The sequence below is a fragment of the Somniosus microcephalus genome, chromosome 5 (genome assembly GCF_052327205.1).
Source record: "Somniosus microcephalus isolate GS21.2 chromosome 5, FLI_Smic_1.0, whole genome shotgun sequence".
Taxonomy (NCBI): Eukaryota; Metazoa; Chordata; class Chondrichthyes; order Squaliformes; family Somniosidae; genus Somniosus; species Somniosus microcephalus.
The window spans coordinates 235,864,157-235,885,753 of NC_140991.1; the positions used below are offsets into that span (position 1 = coordinate 235,864,157).

At 49.5% G+C, this 21,597-nt stretch overlaps 1 protein-coding gene across 1 annotated transcript in view; it reads right to left on the reverse strand.

Moving 5' to 3' along the window:
- LOC147117608 (sodium-dependent dopamine transporter-like) overlaps positions 1-21,597 on the reverse strand; it is a 237,638-nt gene that overhangs the window by 162,073 nt on the left and 53,968 nt on the right. Inside the window, exons 9-12 of the mRNA XM_085989385.1 lie at positions 17,453-17,565; positions 11,404-11,532; positions 5,892-5,991; positions 3,819-3,919 (exon numbers count right to left, since the gene is read on the reverse strand). Of these exons, the coding sequence (XP_085845511.1) occupies positions 3,819-3,919; positions 5,892-5,991; positions 11,404-11,532; positions 17,453-17,565 (443 nt within the window). The remainder of the gene's footprint in view (positions 1-3,818; positions 3,920-5,891; positions 5,992-11,403; positions 11,533-17,452; positions 17,566-21,597) is intronic.

Sequence of the window (21,597 nt, forward strand, 5' to 3'; positions counted from 1 at the left end):
GCGACCAGAACTGCACACAGTATTCCAGCTGTGGCCTCACCAGCGTTTTGTACAGCTCCATCATAACCTCCCTGCTCTTATATTCTATGCCTCGGCTAACGAAGGCAAGTATCCCATATGCCTTTTTAACCACCTTATCTACCTGTTCCGCTGCCTTCAGGGATCTATGTACATGTACACCAAGGTCCCTCTGACCCTCTGTACTTCCTAGGGTCCTACCACTCATTGTGTATTCCCTTGCCTTATTTGTCCGTGCAAAATACATCACCTCGCACTTTTCGGGGTTAAATTCCATTTGCCACTTTTCTGCCCATCTGACCAACCCATTTATATCGTCCTGTAGCCTGAGGCTTTCCTCCTCGCAATTTACCACCCCACCAATTTTCGTGTCATCTGCAAACTTACTGATCATACCTTTTACATTCTCATCCAAATCATTTATGTAGATCACAAACAGCAAGGGTCCCAGCACCGATCCCTGAGGTACCCCACTGGACACAGGCTTCCAGTCACAAAAGCAACCTTCGACCATCACCCTCTGCCTCCTGCCACTCAGCCAGTTTAGGATCCAACGCGCCAAGGCACCCTGGATCCCATGGGCTCTTACCTTCTTGACCAGTCTCCTATGCGGGACTTTGTCAAAAGCTTTACTGAAATCCATGTAAACCACATCCACAGCATTTCCCTCATCCATACACCTAGTCACCCCCTCGAAAAATTCAATCAGATTGGTCAGACATGATTTACCCTTGACAAAGCCATGCTGACTATCCCCGATTAATCCTTGCCTCTCCAAGTGGAGACTAATTTTGTCCCTCAGAATTTTTTCCAATAATTTCCCTACCACAGATGTTAGGCTCACTGGCCTGTAATTCCCTGGTTTATCCCTGCTACCCTTCTTGAATAATGGTACTACGTTAGCTGTTCTCCAGTCCTCTGGTACATCCCCTGTGGCCAGAGAGGTTCTGAAAATTTGTGTCAGAGCCCCTGCAATCTCCTCCTTTGCCTCACACAACAGCCTGGGATACATCTCGTCCGGGCCTGGGGATTTATCCACTTTTTGGCCTGCTAAAACCGCTAGTACCTCCTCCCTCTCGATGCTAATATGTTCAAGTATGTCACAGTCCCCTTGCCCGATTTCTATGTCTATATCGTCTTTCTCCATAGTGAACACAGATGCAAAAAATTCATTTAAAACCCCGCCTACATCATCTGGCTCTACACACAGATTGCCACTTTGGTCCCTAATGGGCCCTACCCTTTCCCTGGTTATCCTCTTGCCCTTAATATACTTATAAAACATCTTAGGATTTTCCTTTGCAAGGTCACAAAGAATTGTCACAATGACAAATGTTTTGAATCTGTATGGGACCACTCCAAATCAGTGACTGTGCATATCCATATAAAAACTTGTATGGATAGGCACTCAACTTTAAAAATTGATTGATGAAAAATGTCTTCTATAGAATGAAAGCACTGAGAAGTAATAGCATAATCACTGTATAAATAACACACCCCAGGTTTATCATTTCAATATAAGACGTACAACTTATTGACTTAAACATAACAGCTTGTTACTTCATTCCTTGTGGTTGTTGACCTTGTATGTCTTTATGAATAAAGCATTACAAGTGGTAGTGATGGGGAATCCTGCATTATCAGTGATTCCATCTACTATTTCAGCCTAAGCACCTACAAGTACCAGGATGATAGAATCTGAAACAAAAGTTGAACAAAGAGAGGTTGGAAACTGTAAATTGAAAAAGGCTATCTGTCACCTTTAAAAATCCAATTATTTGAAATTAAAGCAATTTCGTAATATGATCTAAATCAATATAAAAATGTTTGCCAATATATATCCCAGCTGTTTCAAGCAAGAGCTGGAGCAATCAAATGAATGGGGTAGAATAAATTACATACATAGCATGTGCAGTAATTCGAACAGAAGCAGACAGAAAGGGCTGGATTTTACCAGCCCCAAGGAGGCGGGGTTGGAGGCGGGACAGCTGGGAAAATGGGAAAAATTGGGAGCGGGTCCCAACCCCACTCCCAACCTGCCTCTGAACCATCTTCCTGGGAGGTGGATCCCAACTCGCGCAGGGACCCGTCTCCTAGCGGCGGGGAGGGGATTAGAGCCAATTAACTACCTGTTAACAGGTAGTTACCAGGCAGTTAAGAGGTTTTTCCCCATTTTCAGCCTGCTGATGCGGCCTTCCCGACGGCGGGAAACCCCGCCAGGGTCAGCGAGGTGAGCTGTGGGTCTGCTGCAGTGTAAGTGTGCAAATGACAGCTGCAGAGGTAGTGTGATGGGTGCAATGGTGCACAGGTAAGTATGACAGGTGAGCGAATGTAGTGAGAAATATTTTTAATCCGTTTATATGTATCTGCAGGTGACAAGATTTGGGGGGGAAAATTCAGTTGATTTGTGCCTCCCGTTAGTACCCTAAGAGGGCGCTAACGGGGCGCAAAGTAGCTAGTGCCTGGGCGCGGCGCCGCTAACGCCTCCCACGAAATTCAGCGGGAGGTTAGCGGCGGCGGTAACCGTTAGCGCCTTGTGGTGCTGCACCGCTGACGATGACGTCATCGCCGTGCGCAACGCCCCACTCGCGCCTCGGATGCAATCTTCAGTAGCGCCCCTGACTTACCGCTGGACGCTATATCTGACAGGGTCAGGGGGGCCTACCTGCGGCTGGGGCGGCGCAAATTAAAGGGAAGGTGCCGGGCGGCCATTTTTGTTGCTGGCCGCCTGCCAGCACCTGCCCGCTTTGCCGTCCCCGGCCTTCTGAGCAGCCACCCCGCCACCCTGTGGAGTGCCGGCTGCGCTCCATGAGCCCGGCACTTCTCTTGAGTGCCGGGCTCTTTTGCCAGTACTCCGATCCTTGGTGGCCCAGCTGGGCCCCGGGTCATGCTGCGCTAGGCCCCAGCCCTTTAATAAGGGGAGGAAGGCCTGCAGTACCGCGGCACGTAGCGCATGGCGCTGCGGCACGTAGTGCTGTGATATTCACTCACAGCACCCCAAGAGGGAGGCGGGGCGCTTTCAGTTGCACCCTGCCTCCCTCTTGGGACACTACCGGTGAATTTTGGGCACGGGGGTGCTAACCTTTTCGGGGTGCTAAAAGTGTTGCGAAGTTAGCGCCCCAAAGGGGGCGCAACCCAATTTTTCCCCCTTGATGTTTCTGTGAAGCCTCATCTGATCAGCAGAATTGACAGATGGCTTCTGCATTCTCACATGCAGCTGCCATCTGTTTTCTCCTAAGGAGAGAGTCATTGGTGAGCCTGGGTAAAAGGGCAGGCTTAACAAGGCCAATCAAGGGAAAATAGCGTCAGGTCGTCACACTGGGGGCGGGACTAGAACCCAGAAACCAGCAGTCCCACTCCCAACGCGCCTCCTCAGGCAAGATCCTGGCCAAAGACTGCATTCTCCACTGTGCTGAAATGGCCTCATTGCAATAGTTGAACATCTATAAACAACCATTCAGCTTCATAAAACAGTCCCTGGGTAGTATAATCCATGCTTATGGTGCAGTTTCCAGTGAAGCTGTCAGATTGATTTGATTTGATTTTTGTTGTTGAAGTCCAACTGGTTCTTTAATGTCCTTTAGCGAAGGAAACCCACCGTCCTTACCCAATCTGGCCTTTATGTAACTCCAGTCCCACACCAACATAGTTGACTCTTAACTGCCCTCTGGAATGACCTAGAAAGCCATTCAGTTGTATAACCACCTTCTCAGGGCAACTAGGATGGGCAATAAATGCTGGCCTTGCCAGCGATACACACACCTTGAAATGAATTTTTTTTTAAACTTCTTTTGACTCACCAGAAGGAAACAGGGGCTGACGAACTTCCAGCACAGCCTCCAGTATAAGCCAGGTCTTTTGCCTATCATTTTCTCAATGTCATTACTGAAACGATCAACTCCTAGAATAGAAATGTATGCTCAATCTATGATGTAAAGATTGGTTTATTTGTCAGGCTTATCAGGTATGTCACATAATGTTTCCCCTTTGGAGGGGAAGGAACAACAGCAATTGATATATAAACATCAGCTGGAAGACATGGCTGGAATACATCAGCTGGAATACAAGTAGTTGTATACGGGCAAATGATCTAATATGGACTTTAGACTAGGGAATCATAAATGCACGGGCCCAGTGTCCTGGGAAACATGCCCGCCCAGGACCTCTGATCCTGAACCTGCAAAGCCCACAGGGTATGGGGAGTTCTCTTAGGAACATAGGAACAGGAGTAGGCCATTCAGCCCCTCGAGCCTGTTTCACAATTCAATTAGATCATGGCTGATCTGTATCTTAACTCCATCCACTGCCTTGGTTTCATAACCCTTAATACCCTTGCCTAACAAGAATCTATCAATCTGTTAATTTACATGTCTCACACGGGTGTCTGTATCTCAGGTTACAAACTGCGGTAGAAGAGTGCTGGGCAGAGAAGGTGTGTGTTGGGGTCCCCGGAGAATCAGACACAAGTGCCGCCTTAATCTCCTTTGGAAGGGGGCTGATACAAAATAAATTGGCTGCTGTCTTCTGTGGCCAAAGCCGTAACCCAGGCCTGGAACCTACATGTGCCTCACTTCTGCTAATTGAGCAGCCATTATGCCTGATCTCACTCGGTGAACTGGGCACCAATGGCTCACTCGACATATGATAGTTCGAGGATGTTGGAACTCCCAGCCTAGGAGTCCCTGCCCCCGGCCCCACCCCTCCTATGCAACTGGCCCTGTTTGGGGTGGGTGGGCAGAGGCTCTGCCCCACTATGCCAAACAGAAGCTCCAATAGAAGGATGGGACCCAACATATCCCAGTCCCAGCCTAATTTATGTCCCTTCCATCAGAGTTACTCTGGGAATGCACCAGAAGGTCCATGGGTTATCAGCCCCAGGTGAATAGGCACAGCACCTGTATATCTCCAAACATCTCCTCACATAGGAACAGGATATCAAAAAGTGATGCCTGTTATTAGACTCTCACATGTAAATACGTCCAGTACACATTGGCTAAAATGTTCAGTCATGGACCTGTACTATGACAAATGTGTGTCTTACTGTCAAGTCCTGTATATGAATCCTGTAGACATAGTTGCCGCGATATTCCTCTGCATTACAGCTGGGGAATGCTCAGTACCCGGATGCAAAGGAGAGGAAAATGAGGCGTAGACCCTTAGTATCTGACCCCTTTACGTGCTCTGTGATTTTTGGGACTTTCCCTGAGAGCAGGGTGGAGTATCTGTGGCTACAATGCGTACAAGCAAAGAGCAGGTTGCTCTCAGCCCTCCCCCCTCATTTTCCTGAAGGTTCAATGAAAGAGCACACACATACAGGGTCGCAAGAGAAGTCATCACTAGCCCTTGCACCTAGCACCTCTGACATATCTCATAACAAGGAATCCATTCAGGCCATCAAGTCATTCTCTGTACAAACTGCGCACAATGTGACTATCTGTCTGCCACTGGCTGCAAGAATCCATGGATTCTGCAATTCGAGATGTTAAACTGATTAACATACTTGCTGATTTTAAACAGCTCTATATCGCTTGTTCAGCAACCACAGTTGTGATAATCCAATGATACAGGGGCTTCTAGTGGGGTGTCCTTGAAAAGACTGCAGAAAAAGAGGCATTATTTTCAGTGGGGAGGGGACTTTAATCAGAACTTGGTATGTGACTTGCTGTTCCACTATGCTGACTAGCAAATGACCTTTAGCCCAGCAGTGTGTTATCAGACTCATATTTAACAAAGAATGACAGATAGTTGTCAATAAACCACAACTGCCCTACATTGTAACACTTATATTATCAATCAAAAATTAGACTAATTGACAAGAATTCAGCTGTGTAGGTTAAAGAGAAAGCTGATTGTCCCAGTCAACATTAACTTACCGTAAAACCAGGAGACTCCAATGGTTTCTATAAGAACTCCGAACAAAATGGATGTCTCTGCTGCGAACTTGTCAAGTAAAGTAAACACATAGATGCCGCCCTAGGAACAAAAACATTCCAAGAGAGGTGACAGCGGAATGAACAACAACAACTTATATTTATATAGCGCCTTTATTGGAATAAAACGTCCCAAGGCACTTGACAGGAGCATTATCAAAAAAACTAAATTTGACACCAAGCCATATAAGGAGATGCTAGGGCAGATAACCAAAAGCTTGGTCAAAGATGTAGGTTTTAAGGAGTGTCTTAAAGAAGAAAAGAGTAGAGAGGGTGAGAGATTTAGGGAGGGAATTCCAGAGTAATACTGCCAAGAGTAAAAAAAAATCCAATTTGGAGCCAAGGATCAAATTGTTCACTCTCAGATCAGGTAAAGTTTAGGGCCACAGTGACACCATAGTTCACTTAAACTGTTCCATTCTTCTAATACTTTCAGAGTTAATCTTTCTGAAACAAAAGCAATATGTTTACCATCAGAAGAGCTCCAGTAAACCCTTATTTTGAAAACAACTTGATGTGCCATCAATAACTCAAAGACAAGGAGTTTAAAGGATTCAACTGAAGGCTTTTAATCACTAAGAACATTGCAGGTCTTTCCATATCGGGTTCGTCTGATAGAATGACTCATACAGCTCTTGAGACCTTTATATGACAAAAGACAGGGGCGTAGCCAATACACACAATAGGAAAAAGGGGGCAGTACACACAATACAAAGCAGGTAAAACACAGGGGCTGATGAGGGCATATATTTCATCACATTCACCCCTTCTACAGATTTAGTCTGTCCGGGGGTGTGATAGTCCTTCCTGAACATCGCAACAGTACCTCGGGTTCCGACCGGGAGTCCGTGGTGCCCTCCTGGGCATACCCATGTGTTGGGGGTGTTGCAGGTACTTCTGGGGGTGGTGAGCCTGGGGATGGTGGAGGTTCTTCTGGGGGTGGTGGTGATGGGTCGTCATCGCTTCCTGCCGAGGCGAGGTCCTTTATGGGCACGGTGTCCTCACGCCCGTCGGCGTGCTTGACGTACGCGTACTGTGGGTTTGCGTGGAGTAGGTGTACTGCCTCCACGAGGGGATCCGTTTTGTGGCCCCTCACATGCTTCCATAATAGGACTGTCCCTGGGGTGGAGAGCCACGAGGGTAGGGACACTCCTGAGGTTGATTTGCGGGGAAAAACAAACATCTTCTCATGAGGAGTGGCGTTAGTAGCAGTACACAGTAGCGACCTTATCGAGTGGAGTACGTCTGGGAGGACCTCTTGCCAGCGGGAGGTGGGGAGGCCTTTAGACCTTAGTGCTAAGGTGACCGCCTTCCACACTGTCGCGTTCTCCCTCTCCACTTGCCCGTTACCCCGGGGGTTATAACTAGTGGTCCGACTCGTGGCTATCCCCTTCGACAGCAGGTATTGGCGCAGTTCGCCGCTCATGAACGACGCCCCCCTGTCAGTGTGGATGTAGTTAGGCATGCTGAATGTGCAAAACAGGTTGCCGAGGCACTTGATGACCGTGGCACTGGTCATGTCTGGGCAGGGGTAGGCGAATGGGAAGCGGGAGTACTCGTCCACAATGTTGAGAAAGTACACATTGCGGTCGGTGGAGGGGAGTGGTCCCTTGAAATCTAAGCTCAGGCACTCGAATGGCCATGTAGCTTTGATCAGGTGGGCTCGGTCGGGCCTGAAAAAATGGGGCTTGCATTCCGCACAGGTGCGGCAGTCCCTGGTCATCGACCGGACCTCCTCGATGGAATAGGGGAGGTTATGTGATTTTATAAAGTGAAATAGCCGGGTGACCCCCGGGTGGCAGAGGCCATTGTGGAGGCCCTGTAGCCTGTCCCCCTGGATGCTGGCACACATCCCTCGTGATAGGGCGTCGGGGGATTCGTTGAGGGGCCCTGGCCTATATATTATGTCGTACTCAAACGTGGAGAGTTCGATCCGCCACCTGAGAATTTTGTCGTTCTTGATCTTCCCCCTCTGTTTGTTGTTAAACATGAAGGCTACCGACCGCTGGTCGGTAAGCAGGGTGAAGCGTTTGCTGGCTAGGTAGTGCCTCCAGTGCCGCACTGCCTCCACTATGGCCTGGGCCTCCTTCTCTACCGAGGAGTGCCTGATCTCGGGCCCTTGGAGGGTTCTTGAGAAAAAGGCTACGGGCCGCCCATCCTGGTTGAGGGTGGCTGCTAAAGCGAAGTCGGGCGCATCACTTTCGACCTGGAAAGGGATGTTTTCGTCCACTGCCTGCAGCGCGGCCTTCTCAATGTCGTGTTTAATGCTGTTGAAGGCGGCGTGGGCCTCGGCCGTGAGCGGGAAGGACGTTGATTTCAGGAGGGGACGGGCCTTGTCGGAATAATTGGGGACCCATTGGGCGTAATAGGAGAAGAACCCCAGGCACCTTTTCAGGGCCTTGGGAGTGTTTGGTAGGGGTAGCTCCCGTAGGGGGCGCAATCGGTCGGGGTCCGGACCAATTTCCCCGTTTTCCACCACGCAGCCCAGGATACAGAGGCGCGTGGTGCTAAAGACACACTTATCCTCGTTGTAGGTGAGATTGAGTCTGAGGGCGGTTTTCAGAAATCTCGCGAGGTTCGAGTCGTAGTCTTGCTGGTCGTGGCCGCAGATGGTGACATTGTCTAGGTATGGGTAGGTGGCTGTTAACTGGTTCTCATCGACCATGCGGTCCATCTCCCGCTGGAAGACCGAGACCCCATTCGTTACCCCAAAGGGGACTCTGAGGAAGTGGTAGAGGCGTCCGTTCGCCTCGAAGGCGGTGTATGGACGGTCCTCCGGCCTAATGGGGAGCTGGTGGTATGCCGATTTTAGGTCGATGGTGGAAAACATCCGGTATTGCGCAATTTGGTTAACCAAATCCGCTATGCGGGACAGAGGGTAGGCGTCTAGCTGGGTGTATAGATTAACCGTCTGGCTATAATCTATCACCATCCGCTTCTTTTCGCTACCCTTAACTACTACTACCTGGGCGCGCCACGGGCTGGTACTGCATTCGATGATACCCTCCCGCTTGAGTCTTTCTACTTCCGATGCAATGAACCGTCTGTCCTCCCAGCTGTACCGCCTACTCTTGGTCGCTATGGGTCGACAGTTGGGTGCGAGGTTGGCGAACAGAGAGGGCGGCTTGACCTTCAGGGTAGCCAGACCGCACACTGTGAGGGGCGGCTGGGACCCACCGTAGGTAAGCGTGATACTTTGGTGGTGGCACTGGAAGTCCAGACCCAAGATCACGCTCACACAGAGATCTGGCATTCTCAATAGTTTAAAATCTCTGTAATCAGTGCCTTTTACCGACAACATAACCGCGCAGAAACCTGTGATTTTTGAGGTATGAGTCTTATCAGCCATGGCGATTTTGCCCTGTGTGGGGACTATCGTTAGTGAAAGTCATTTTACCAGGCTAGGATGAATAAAGCTTTCTGTGCTCCCGCAGTCAATCAAGCATTTAACCTTGTTCCCGTTTACCTCTATGTCCATCGTCGATCTAGACAACAGATGCGGCCTGGATTGATCCACTGTGATCGAGGCCACCAGTGGGTCCTGGAGGTCTGTGTAGTCGGGGCAAGATGGTGGACTCCATAAGGGTGGACAAGATGGCGTCCAAGATGGCCGCCCCCACGGCGCGCACGCGGCAGTGGCGGAGTTGGAGGCGGGGTTCCCTCTGCAGACTTTGCTGAAATGTCCTTTCTTCCCGCATTTAAAACAGGTGGTGCCCTTCGTTGGGCACAGATGCCTGGAGTGTTTGTCCTGGCCGCAGAAGTAGCATTTCGGGCCCCGATGCATCGCGGCAGTAGTGGGGCCCCTGGGTGGGGGCTGGGGCTCCGATGGTGCTGGGCTGGCCTGAGACCTGGGAGGTGAAGATGGCTTCCAAGATGGCGGCCCCCACGGCGCGCACGAGGCGGGGTGGGCCGCGTGGCCTGAGGAACAGGATTCAGAGTTCCTCTGGGCCATATCCAGCGATCGCGCTATGCCCATAGCCTGTTTTACGTCCAGTCCCTCCTTTTCAAACAGTTTCTGCCGAATGTAATTTGAACTGAGGCCCGCAATAAAGGAGTCTCGGATCAGCTCCTCCGTGTACACGATGGCAGACACGGCCTTACAGTTACAGTCTCTGCCCAGTACTTTTAGGCTTAGCATGAAGTCCTCTAGTGACTCACCATGCCGCTGCGTGCGAGTAGTCAGAAGATGCCTGGCGTACACCTCGTTTATTGGCCGCACGTAGTGGGCCTTCAGAATGGTGCAGGCATCCCCGTAGCTGGTGGCATCTTGGATGAGAGGGGAGACCCGATGGCTCACCCAGTTTCGCAGGATTCCCAGTTTCACGTCTCCAGTGGCGGTTGCGGCTGCTATGGCGGTGGATGAGTTTGCGATGAAAAATTTGAAGCATTGGAACCAGTGTCCGAACTGTGTGGCTGCGTCTGAGGCATGGGGGTCCAGATCCAAGCGCTCTGGTTTCAGGAGTCGATCCATCTTGGTGTTTTAGTGATTAAAATTGATGTGCCATCAATAACTCAAAGACAAGGGCCTAGAAATTCGGTTTTGGCGCAGCGAGGGCATTAGCGCCGGAAGTTAGTGCCGGCGCTAAGTCCCCCTGCGCGCGCCAAAAATTCAGTAGCACCGCGCCCAAACGGCTGCCGGCGCTACTGAGGGGTCTCAGCGCCTCAAAACTGGCGCCACGCGCCGCATTGCGGCGCTATTCCGGCGCTGCGGCGCCCGCTGCGGTGCGGCAGGCTCGGGAAGTGCAGGCCTCCTCCTTCCGTTAAGGAGGAGCTGCCTGCACCCGGCCGCGGCCCGCGATAATCTCTTTAAAAATGAGCCCGGCACCTCGGACAAGTGCTGGGCTTGCTTCTGTTCCGGTGGGGGGGGGGGGGGAAGTCCGGGGAGGGAGCTGCGGCCAGGCAGCCGGCGGGAAAGCGGCCGGCCGCCGCGGGGCCTTTAATGCGCCGGCGCAAAGTTCTGTAAGGCACCTCTGCCAGAACGTTGCTTGCGGTTGCCACGGGCGAGGCGGCCGCAACTCAATTTCCGAGTTCGGGCGGGTTACCATGGCAACCGGGACGCTGCGCACACCGATGACGTCATCGGTGCCGGCGCAGCGCTACCGGCCTAACGCCGATTTAGGGCCCCTGTCAATTTCTAAACTGGCCATAACTTCGGCGCTAGGCCCTCTAGCGCCTCAAAAGCGGCGCTAAGGCCAGTGAATTTCTAGGCCAAGGAGTTTAAAGGATTCAACTGAAGGCTTTTAATCACTAAGAACATTGCAGGTCTTTCCACATCGGGTTCGTCTGATAGAATGACTCATACAGCTCTTGAGACCTTTATATGACAAAAGACAGAGGCGTAGCCAATACACACAATAGGAAAAAGGGGGCGGTACACACAATACAAAGCAGGTAAAACACAGGGGCTGATGAAGGCATATATTTCATCACACAACTCTTATACAAAGTGACCTACGTTAGTTACGCAGAAGAGAGACACCAGAAAGGTAATTGAAATTATGAAGAGTGTGAAGATCTCTCTATGGTTACGCAGGAGTTTGAATTCATCAATTAGCCCTGTGATGACTGATTCCATGCCGCCCATCTGTAGACACAAGAACTGAGTTAGAAAGCAGAGGGTTCTGAAAAAAATGGCATTTTCCATGCACCACTAATGATTATTATATATATATTATATTTATTTACTAATAAAATTGTTGCAGCCCAACATACATTTATGGCTGCCACCCAGATCCGCTTCCAAATGCTTAAACTTGACCATTACACGGCTGAGGCCCTGACTACTTCAATGACCTGCACTTTATCCTAGTTTACCCCCCACTATAAGGCAGCATGATCGGTGTAAGAAAATGATGAACGAAGGAGGACAGGTTCAGGCTGCAAAAAAATAAAAGGGAAGAGAAAAGATGTGCGGGTTAAGTTGATTGGCTACGATAAATTGGCCCTTAGTGTTAGGGGGATTAAATACGTGGGGTTACAGGGATAGGGTGGGATATGTGTTGGTGTAGGGGTTACGGGGATCGGGTGGGATATGTGTCGGTGCAGGGGTTACGGGGATCGGGTGGGATATGTGTCGGTGCAGGCTCGATGGGCCGATATGGCCTCTATCTGCACTGTGGGGTTTCTGTGATTCTGTGATTCTGTGAAAAGAGCAAAGCTAACTTAAGTAAAACGATTGGGAGAAGAAAGCTGCAGGAAAGAGAGGAAAAAGTGGCAGCTAAGGGAAATTTAAAAATTTTAAAAATGGAGAGAGGAAACTACAGAATGATGACTGCAAGGCAAGACAGGAAATGAGTTGTAGGTGAGAAAAGAAAAAGGAAGGAGAAAGAATGAAGAAGTCAAGGAGAGAAAATTAAAAAGTAGCTGCGAAATAATAAGAAAGTCGAGGAAGTGTGAAAAAAGGGCAAAGGAAAACAAAAGGGGTGAAAGGAGACAATAAAAGACTTAGGGGGGAAAATTCAGTATCGCCCTGTTTGGGGCTGCATTAGCGGCCGTGCGCAAAGTTTAACGCCTGGCGTTAATTATCGCCTCCGATTGCAAACTTGGCTTTTATCGCCCCTGGAGGTGATTGGAGCGCTAAATCAGAAGCTTCACACCTGTCTTAAGGCACAAAGGCCGAGGAGCGAGGCGCTACCTCAGAGCGCTGGCGAAGCTCATGTGTTCATGGAATGGAACACAGACACACTGACCCCGGTCAGTTCTTAAAGGGGAGTTCTGACGAAAGGTCATCGACCTGAAACGTTAACTCTGTTTCTCTCTTCACAGATGCTGCTTGACCTGCTGAGCTTCTCCAGCATTTTCCTGTTTTTATCTTAAAGGGGAGGGTTGATTTTGCACTCCATCCACATCCTGCTCATTGCAGCCTTGAATCTCGGCCTGGAGAGACCTGTGCATCAAATCTGCTGGAAAGAACAATGGAGAGGCCCAGGGAAAGAGCTCAGAGTGCAGGCGCCACAGTCTCTTCTAAATAGATACAAGGAAGGGCAAATCAAAATGAACCTGCAAAGTGCTGCTCAGTATGCAAAACTCCTTCACTCAGTGTTGAATCTCTCCAGAAGTCTCTCTCTCTCAGAATGCGTGGTACAAAAATGTCACCAACAAAAAAAGGCAGGAAGCGGTCGCCTTTAAATAGCGTTCCCCAGTCCCTTTCTGACTGCAAAACGCTCCCCTCAACCTGTTGTTGCTAGCGGCAGGCAGTAAGGCAGGGGGCGCCCCTCAATATCCGGTCCGGGGCGCTACCGGGGTGTTGCGCACTCGATTGATGTCACGATCTGCCGGCGCAGGAGATCGTGGCGGTAGTGTTTAGCGCCGCCGCAAAATGTCTAGTTAATTTCGCGAGTGGCGCAAACATTGCCGCGCCCGGGCGCTAGTTGCTTTGTGCCCCATTAGCGCCCTCTTAAGGCGCTAACAGGAGGCGCAAACAACTGAATTTTCCCCCTTAGTTCTTACTGAAGCCATGAATCCGGAATTATTCCTGTCATGTTTCCCATAGTTTTACCCAATGGACAGAAGGTATAGGAAGTTTTATTTCTATTGTTCAACTCTATCAGATCAAACAGTTCATAGGATCATAGGAATACCTGTATAGGAATTCACAGGATGCCTATGCAATTGATGAAATAGCTATTCGCACACTACGGGACAGAATTATATTAATGGCTCTACTCAATAGATATTAGCATATTAACTCCCTTTTGTTTCACGGGAAAAAATGTACAGATATGTATTAAGACCATAATGAAAAGTATCTGCAGCTTGAAACAAGCAGCTAGAAGCAACCAAGTTTAAATCTGCACATATGATGGCCAAGAAAAAGGAATAAAATAACACACCATACATAAAAATACTTAATTTTGTTATGCAGGCATTTGTGCTCAAAGTCCTGTGAAATTGGTTTTAGCCAACAGGGTAACATTGTGGAGCAACTTTCCTGATCCAATGGATTCAACTTCAAAGAGGGATGGACTGGACCTATGAGCTTATTCCTAGGATGTGTGTTGCAACCAACTCAAAGGTGGTAGATGGGCATATAAGTGATAAGTTCTGAATACTGGATGGAAAGAGGGATCACAGCAGTCCATCAATCTGTTCTCTAACTGGTCAGTATGATTGCTGAGGCGCTGCCCTGGGAGAATGGCAATGCCTCCATGGAACACAAACCTGCTGTTCTCTCTCAGGATGACAGAATTCCTGCTCCCACACCTGCCACTCCACCAGTGCCCTTGCTGTTGCCTATCAACCAGCCAGCCCAGACTACTGCAGCCTAGGCTGAGATGGTGCAGTCTGAAGCCGGGCCTTCTAGGCCCAGAGATGCTCAAGATCGCCCTTCAAGGCCGTCTGCAGTCACCTCAATTGGTGGTCAGCAGCCTTCCACCAGCCATGATGCAGTCATTTGGGAAGCACCTCATAGGAGCCCTAGGATAGACAAAGGCACACGGAAGTAAATGCACAAAAGTGAGTAGTTAATTTTTGAATGTATTATGTCATGATTGAATTTATAAATTTAGATTGCATTGTGCATTTTCTGGTATTTTTTATTTTTGTTTTGTTGGAAAGAGGACAATGGGATAGTCAGTGATAGAGGAAAGGTAAGGAGCACGGAACTGTTGGTGAATGAGGAGGTGTGGTTGAAGTTACTCGTATCGCTCATTAATTAGTAGATCACATAGAGCCCGGGCAGAAAGGGGCCGTCTATGTTGTAGTCTCCCTTCCTCTTCCTGTTCCTCCACTTCCTATTGCACTTCCTCCTCCTTTTCCACTTCCTCCTCCTCTTCCTCTTGCTTCTGGTCCTCAGCTTCTCGCCTAATAGGTGGTGGCAAGGGCTCTTCCCTCATTATATTCAAGTTGTGCAGCATGCATCATACTACCACAAATCTTGATAAGAATATAAGAATTAGGAGCAGGAATAGGTCATAAGGCCCCTCGAGCCAGCTCTACCATTCAATGCGATCATGGCTGATCTTTGACCTCAACTCCACTTTCCCGTCCGATCTCCATAACCCTTGATTCCCCTAGAGTCCAAAAATCTATCGATCTCAGCCTTGAATATACTCAACGACGCAGCATCCACAGCCCTTTGAGGTAGAGAATTCCAAAGATTCGCAACCCTTTGAGTGAAGAAATTCCTCCTCATCTCAGTCCTAAATGGCCGACCCATTATCCTGACACTATGCCTCCTAGTTCTAGACTCTCCAGTCAGGGGAAACAATTGCTCAGCATCTATCCTGTCAATCCCCCTCAGAATCTTATATGTTTCAATGAGATCACCTCGCATTCTTCTAAACTCCAGAGAGTATAGGCCCACTCAGTTGGGTACTGCAGGACTCCTCCAGAGCAGTCCAGGCAGCAGAAGCGTTACTTGAGAACAGCGATGGTGTGCTTTATAATGTTCCTTGTGGCAGTATGGCTCTCATTGTAGGCCTGCTGTGCACGTGTGCATGAGTTCCGGAACAGAGTCATGAGCCATGTCATGAGTGGATAACCCTTGTCGCCAAGTAGCCAGCCTTTGACTTGCTGTGGTGGGTCAAATACAGGTGGCACAGAGGACTACCGCAGAATGAAGGAATCGTGACTATTGCTAGGAGAATGGGAATTCACCTGCATAATGTGCTATCTGTGGTCGCACACCAGCTGCACATTGAGGGAGTGGAATTCCTTTTGGTTCATGAAAATGGCTGAGTTCAGCTGAGGCATACAGTCAAGGGCACCCAGCACCATGGAGAAGTCTGCAATCCGTGCAAAACTTTGTACTCACTCTGCCTGCTTGTCTCTGGCAAGGGGGAATGAGATGAAGCTGTCTCTCTATGTAGAGAGAGCCTCAGTGGCCTCACCTCCCTTATGCAGCAGTGTACGCTAACTGTGATATGTTGCTTATATCTCCAGCAGCAGCCTGGAAGGAGCCAGATGCATAAAAGTTAACAGCCACGGTCACCTTGACAGCCACAGGCAATGCGGTCCTTGCCCTGCTCTGAGGTTGCAGTTGTGGCGGCAGCAGTTGGCAGATTTCAGTCACAACCTCTTTAGTGAAGCAAAGACATCTCAAGCTTTAGTCCTTGCTGAAGTTGAGGTAAGAGAATTGCTCCCTAAAGACCCTGGGCAGATATGGTCTCCTGCTAAGAGCCCTTCTCCCCCTCCTCCCTCTTCTAGCAGGTTGTTCTGCTCTGCGTGGCCTCTCTTCATTTTTCCAGTCATGTTCAATTCCAAGAGGAAGGCCTAGCAGGCCACCCATGTCTGGAGGCAACTTGTTTCAGCACAAGCTTTTAAATGAACAAGAAAAGTACTTTAGCATCAGCCAGACCACACCCTGTAGACTATTCAAACTTTAGACAAGTGTAGAAAAGCTCCAAATATGCGTGCAATTGCACCAGTAGCCAAAAGAAGTAATCCAGCAATTAACCTGTAAATAGCTGATGACCCCTTTAAATAGCGCTGGTGGGGGGTTTAATCATACCATTTATCATTGTGTTCAGCTGTGCGAGGTTAAGACAGGGCATTCGAAAATAGCAGCGTGGCATCAAATCAGCGTTGCACATTGATTGACTTCATAATCTGCCTGCTCTGCATGCTGCCGGTGGTCGTGCAAACCGCTTTACCAAGCTGGTGTCCGGCGCACTTCCCATTGGAATTGTGCACATGTATCTCAGTGCCCATATTCCACCATTAAGAAGCTGAGTAGCACCTAAAAAACAAACACTACACAGCCCACTTTCTCCCCATAGTGAGTAAGTACTCTTAACTTCACACCGTTGCATGTTTTTGAATGTCGAGTCTCTTGGTGAGGTACCAGTGTAGCGAAGCTTGTGGAGGAGCAGGGCAACTCGGACAGCAGTGTCCTGATTTCCGTGTTTAAGTGCGCATGTGCAAATGCTGGAAGTTGCTGTCCACTCACTGTTATTCTTAACGCAAAATCCGGGCCAATGCCTCAGATAAGAAAAAAAATGTTTTTTTTATGAGTCTGTGTCCCTGGCAAGAAGCCTTGCCCACCGACATTGCATATTTTGGACATACACTGCCCATGTTTTTCCAAATGGTCGGAATATCATGATCAGTGCGTGCTTGAAATTCTGACATGAGCTCTAAGCAGTTGCGACTCCCTGCTGGGAGTGTGGTCTCAGAAAATTATCCCTAAAATGTCTTGAATAAAAGTATGAGGGAAATGGTACCAGACAGAATTTTTGCCACACATCCGGTGAAGTTACGACAGCGGAGTGGGAGCAGCTCTGATGAAATTCTGGGCTAAATCTTTTTCCCTTATTAAAGATTACCTGTGAGATTCATATGCATAGCAGACAACATGTATGATTATTTTACGACTGGGACACCGGACTTGAATTTAGTTCCTGTTGCTCATGTATTTCTGACATGCTCTGCAGGTCATAGCGGGCTGCAAACTTTGAGAACCTATCCCTAGTATCACTGTTAAGCGTGCTTTCACCGTATTTATTAATAAAAATACGATTGATTTGTTTCATTGACCTCCAACATATAACATTGAATGCACTTACTGCGCTGTCAAGTCCCAGTGTCAGAAGCATGATGAAAAAGATGACCGACCAAACTGATGAACCAGGAAGAGTGGCAATAGCTTCTGGGTAAATGATGAAGACCAATCCGGCTTCTGCAAACATAAAAAAAATAGTTGTCCCATTAGAGGTATTTGTATATTTACACTTGTAGGTTTTAAAGCTATTTTGCAGTGGTACTAGCTGGTGCATGAGGTAGCATGCTGATCTTCCACCAGAGCGACTTGACTTGGAATCTAATCTAGGAAGGTGGGATGAAAACTTTCCCTGACAGATGGCTGTAAACCAATGTAAAATAACTTTCAGCAGTTTTAAGCAAGATCCTATTGAGCATGAGCCCACAGTACAGAGCTGCTTTTACTTTGGCACTAATTTACTAACCTTAGAAGACCATCCACCTGCCCCCCTCCCCCCCCCCTCTACTGCACCAATGCGGCATTTTTCAATTTCTCATAGTAACCATCTTGGTGGCCTCTCTGAGTGAAATGGTTACTATAGGAAATTGGATAATGCCACATTGGTTCAATCAGAGTTGGCCTTCTGAGGTTAGTGTTAAATATATTTGGGGAAGATGTTAGGGGAGATTAACCTGGGTCTGTGCCCTGGCATGCTAGATTGCCTTGGTGTAGCAAATATTGAAAGTGGCTCACACTGCACGCCTGTAAAGGAACTGCCTGATTTTCCTTAATTCATTTAAATGGTAGGAAAATCAGACAGTTCCTTTACAAGTGTGCGAACTGAGCTGCCTGATTTTCCAATATTCACTGTGCCCAGGTGATCCAGTGCACCTCAGTGCAGACCCAGGAAAATCTCCCTTTTGTCTCTGCACACTATGTAATATAATTACTCTTTATTAACAGGTTTACAATTTTGACACACATAGTGCAGACGGAATCTCCCTTTTTGTTCTATCGAGGTAGAGGAAACTTTACTCTGCTTTTTACGACCTGGGAGTGTATGATACTAACACTGAATGGGTGAAATAGGAAAGTATTCTATTCCCCAACACCAACAAATTAGGAAAAAAACATTTTTAGAAAGAAGGGGTCCTTTTACTGTCAAGATGAAAGTTATTTTGCACTCATCAAACTTCAGAATAGTCTTGCTCATATTTTCCGATTGGCCACCACATCTTCTCCCACCACACTGAATAGTGCAGGCACTAGACTTCTCCATGATTGTTTCCGGTGCTGCTTTGTGAAGACATACGGGCTAGATTTTCGTGGAGCTGCCAGGCGGGGTTTCAGGCATGTGGTGGGGGGGGGGGGGGAATCCTGAATTTGGTGGTCCCGACAGCATCCCGCCCAAAACCCCGCCCCACATAAGTTTCAGGGGCGGCGGGTACCCGCCCCGCACTGGGACCCGCCGAAACCAGGTGGGAAGGGATTAGTGCCAATTAACTGCCTGTTAACAGGCAGTTTTTAGCCTAATCCCTATTTTGAGGGGTTTCGTGAGGGTTTCCCGACAGCTCCAAACCACGCCAGGTTAGAGCAGGCTAACCTGGCCGTTGGGTTGAAGGAGTTGGAGGGGTCGTGATGTTGGCGCTCAGGTGAGTGATGGGTGCATCAGTGCAAAGGTAAGTGTGTTTGGTGTGTCTAAAGTGTGTAAAGAACTTTTACTTACCTGTACTTACCTTCACAGCCTTTCTTCCTGTAGCCGTCAGGAGCGCATCACTCAGCCGGAACTGAAAGCTGAATGGCTGCGATCTGTGAAAAGTGACAGCCTTCAGCTTTGAGTGCCGGTAAGAGTTCTAACTGAGTCTATGCAGAATGACTCATGTCAGAACTCAGGCTGTCAGTGTTTGACAGCTTCAAACAGCTGTGAAACACTGGTATTTCATCTGTCAAAAACTCTTGACAGATGAAATTTCAGTCTGTGACATCACCTGTTGCCGGGTGGCCCTTAATTGGCCTGCTGAGCCCGCAAGGTCAATCAAGGGAAAATCGCGCAGATTGGCCGGACGTCGAAGTAGGCGGGTCAAAAACCCGAAAGGGGAAGTCCCGCCTTCTTCCCGACAGGTTCGGGAAATCTACCCCGTAAAGTTCAAGTGGAAGGAGATGGACATCAGGTTTAAGAATGAATTAGACTATATATGATGAGACCCAAACCAGCTTGATTCTAACCATTCTGGATTCTGAATTCCCTTCAGATGGGAATGAGAGGAAGGATGGCAGTTTACCATATGTGTTAGTATTTTCTGCATGCTGCAATTGTCACATACACCTGCAAAGTCATATTTTGGCCAACTTCTCATGGGTGCAGCAATTTTGTATATAGGTTCTCAGTGTCATAGCAAGTGTTTGGAGGCTCGTCAGTGATAGTACTGGAGCCTCAACAACAAAGCAATTAATAAAATATATACTAAGGCCTAGAAATTCAGTATAGCCACATTTGGGGTGCTACAGCATGGCGTTCGCTAACTTTTGCACCCGGCGCAACTTAGCGCCACCTTCGCCGATATTCAGTTGCATTGTCCCAAGAGGTTGCTGCTGCGCTAAAGCAGGCGATGCACGACTATCATTAGGCGCTAAGCCGGCGATCCGGGGCGCAAACACCGAAGGCGGGCGCAGCGCAGGTGGGGCGAGTTGCTCATTGAGGGCAGACAGTCAGGCGCCGGTCAGCACTTAAAGGGGGAGGGTGGAATTGTTTGGCTGCCACGCCCTGCACAGTGCAGCCCTAAGGCAAGGCCTGAACACTGCTTCTGGAACTGCTCCACGCCCAGGAGAATGGAGAAGGCCAGGGAGAGGGCGCAGCGCTTCGGCGAGGGTGACCTGAGGCTGCTGGTTGGCACAGTGGACCGCAGGCGCCATATCCTCTTCCCTGAGGGTGGCAGGAGGCCGCTGCCCACCGAATATCGGAAAGCATGGAGGGAGGTGGCAAACAGGGTCACGTCCAACAGCATGGTTGGCAGGACACCAACCCAATGCTGGAAAAAATTCAACGACCTCACTCGGGTTGTCAGGGTGAGTACCCTTTCCAGTATCCTCCTCATCCCTGCATGTGCACCTCACTTTATGGCCAAAGGGGCCTGAAAGCCCTAATGGCCAGCCCTCATCCAGAAGCTATGGGACTGTCATGAAAAGCACTTGCACATTCAGGACTTTAGACACTGTCAGGGCTATTTGACCATGGGAGGCAGTGCAGGCGAGATCAGGGCTTGACACTGTCAGGGCTATTTGACCATGGGAGGCAGTGCAGGTGAGATCAGGGCTTGACACTGTCAGGGCTATTCAACCATGGGAGGCAGTGCGGTCAAGATCAGGGCTTGGCACTGTACTTAGAGGCCGTCCTTTCTCTTGCAGGGCAAGCTGGCGCATAACAGAAGATAGCAGCGACAGACCGGGGGAGGCCGTCCTGACCTGAAACAGCTGAGCGACCTTGAGCAGCGAGTAGAGCGGATCATGGCAGGCCGGCTGAGTGGCCCCGTTGCCACTGGAGATGGTGACCCTGTTCTGGGCACCAATGGTAAGGTCATCACCTTTTTGACCTCTCTCTTTCCACTTGCGCCTCACACCAGCATCCTTTGCCACTATCGAACCAATGCAGTGCACAGCAGCACTCATGCCTCCCTCGCTGCCGCCCTGTCCTCACTCTAAAGCAACTCTTGTGCCTCCCTGCTTTCAGATGGTGACTCGCCAGGTGAGGAGGCGGCCCCTCAAGCTGGCACTGTGTCCGAGTCAGACATAGAGGAGGAGGAAGAGGAAGCCGGCCCATCAGGGACACCCTCAGCCGAGGCAGCCCATGGCCATGATGGTGACACGTCTTCCCTGGAGGGGAGCAGGGGGGAAGGGTCGGAGGAGAGTGAAGCTCCGGGGCCCAGCGGGCTGCAGCAACGCGGGAGGGGTAGGGAAGCTCGGCGGCCTTCTCCCCGGAGGGGGAGTGCGGCCTCCAGTCCTGCTACGGTGAGCGCAGAGGAGGTGCGGCTCCTAGCGGAAATGGGCGCCCAGGCTGAGCGCAGGCACACTGAGCTCATGGCTGCAGTGGCAAGGATGCCTGACTCCATAGAGTCACTGGCAAGGAGTGTGCAGGAATTCAGGGCAGCACAGGCCAGGAGTCTGCAACAATTCAGTGCAGCACAGGCCAGGAGTCTGCAGGACTTCGCAGCAGCACAGGCTAGGAGTCAGCAG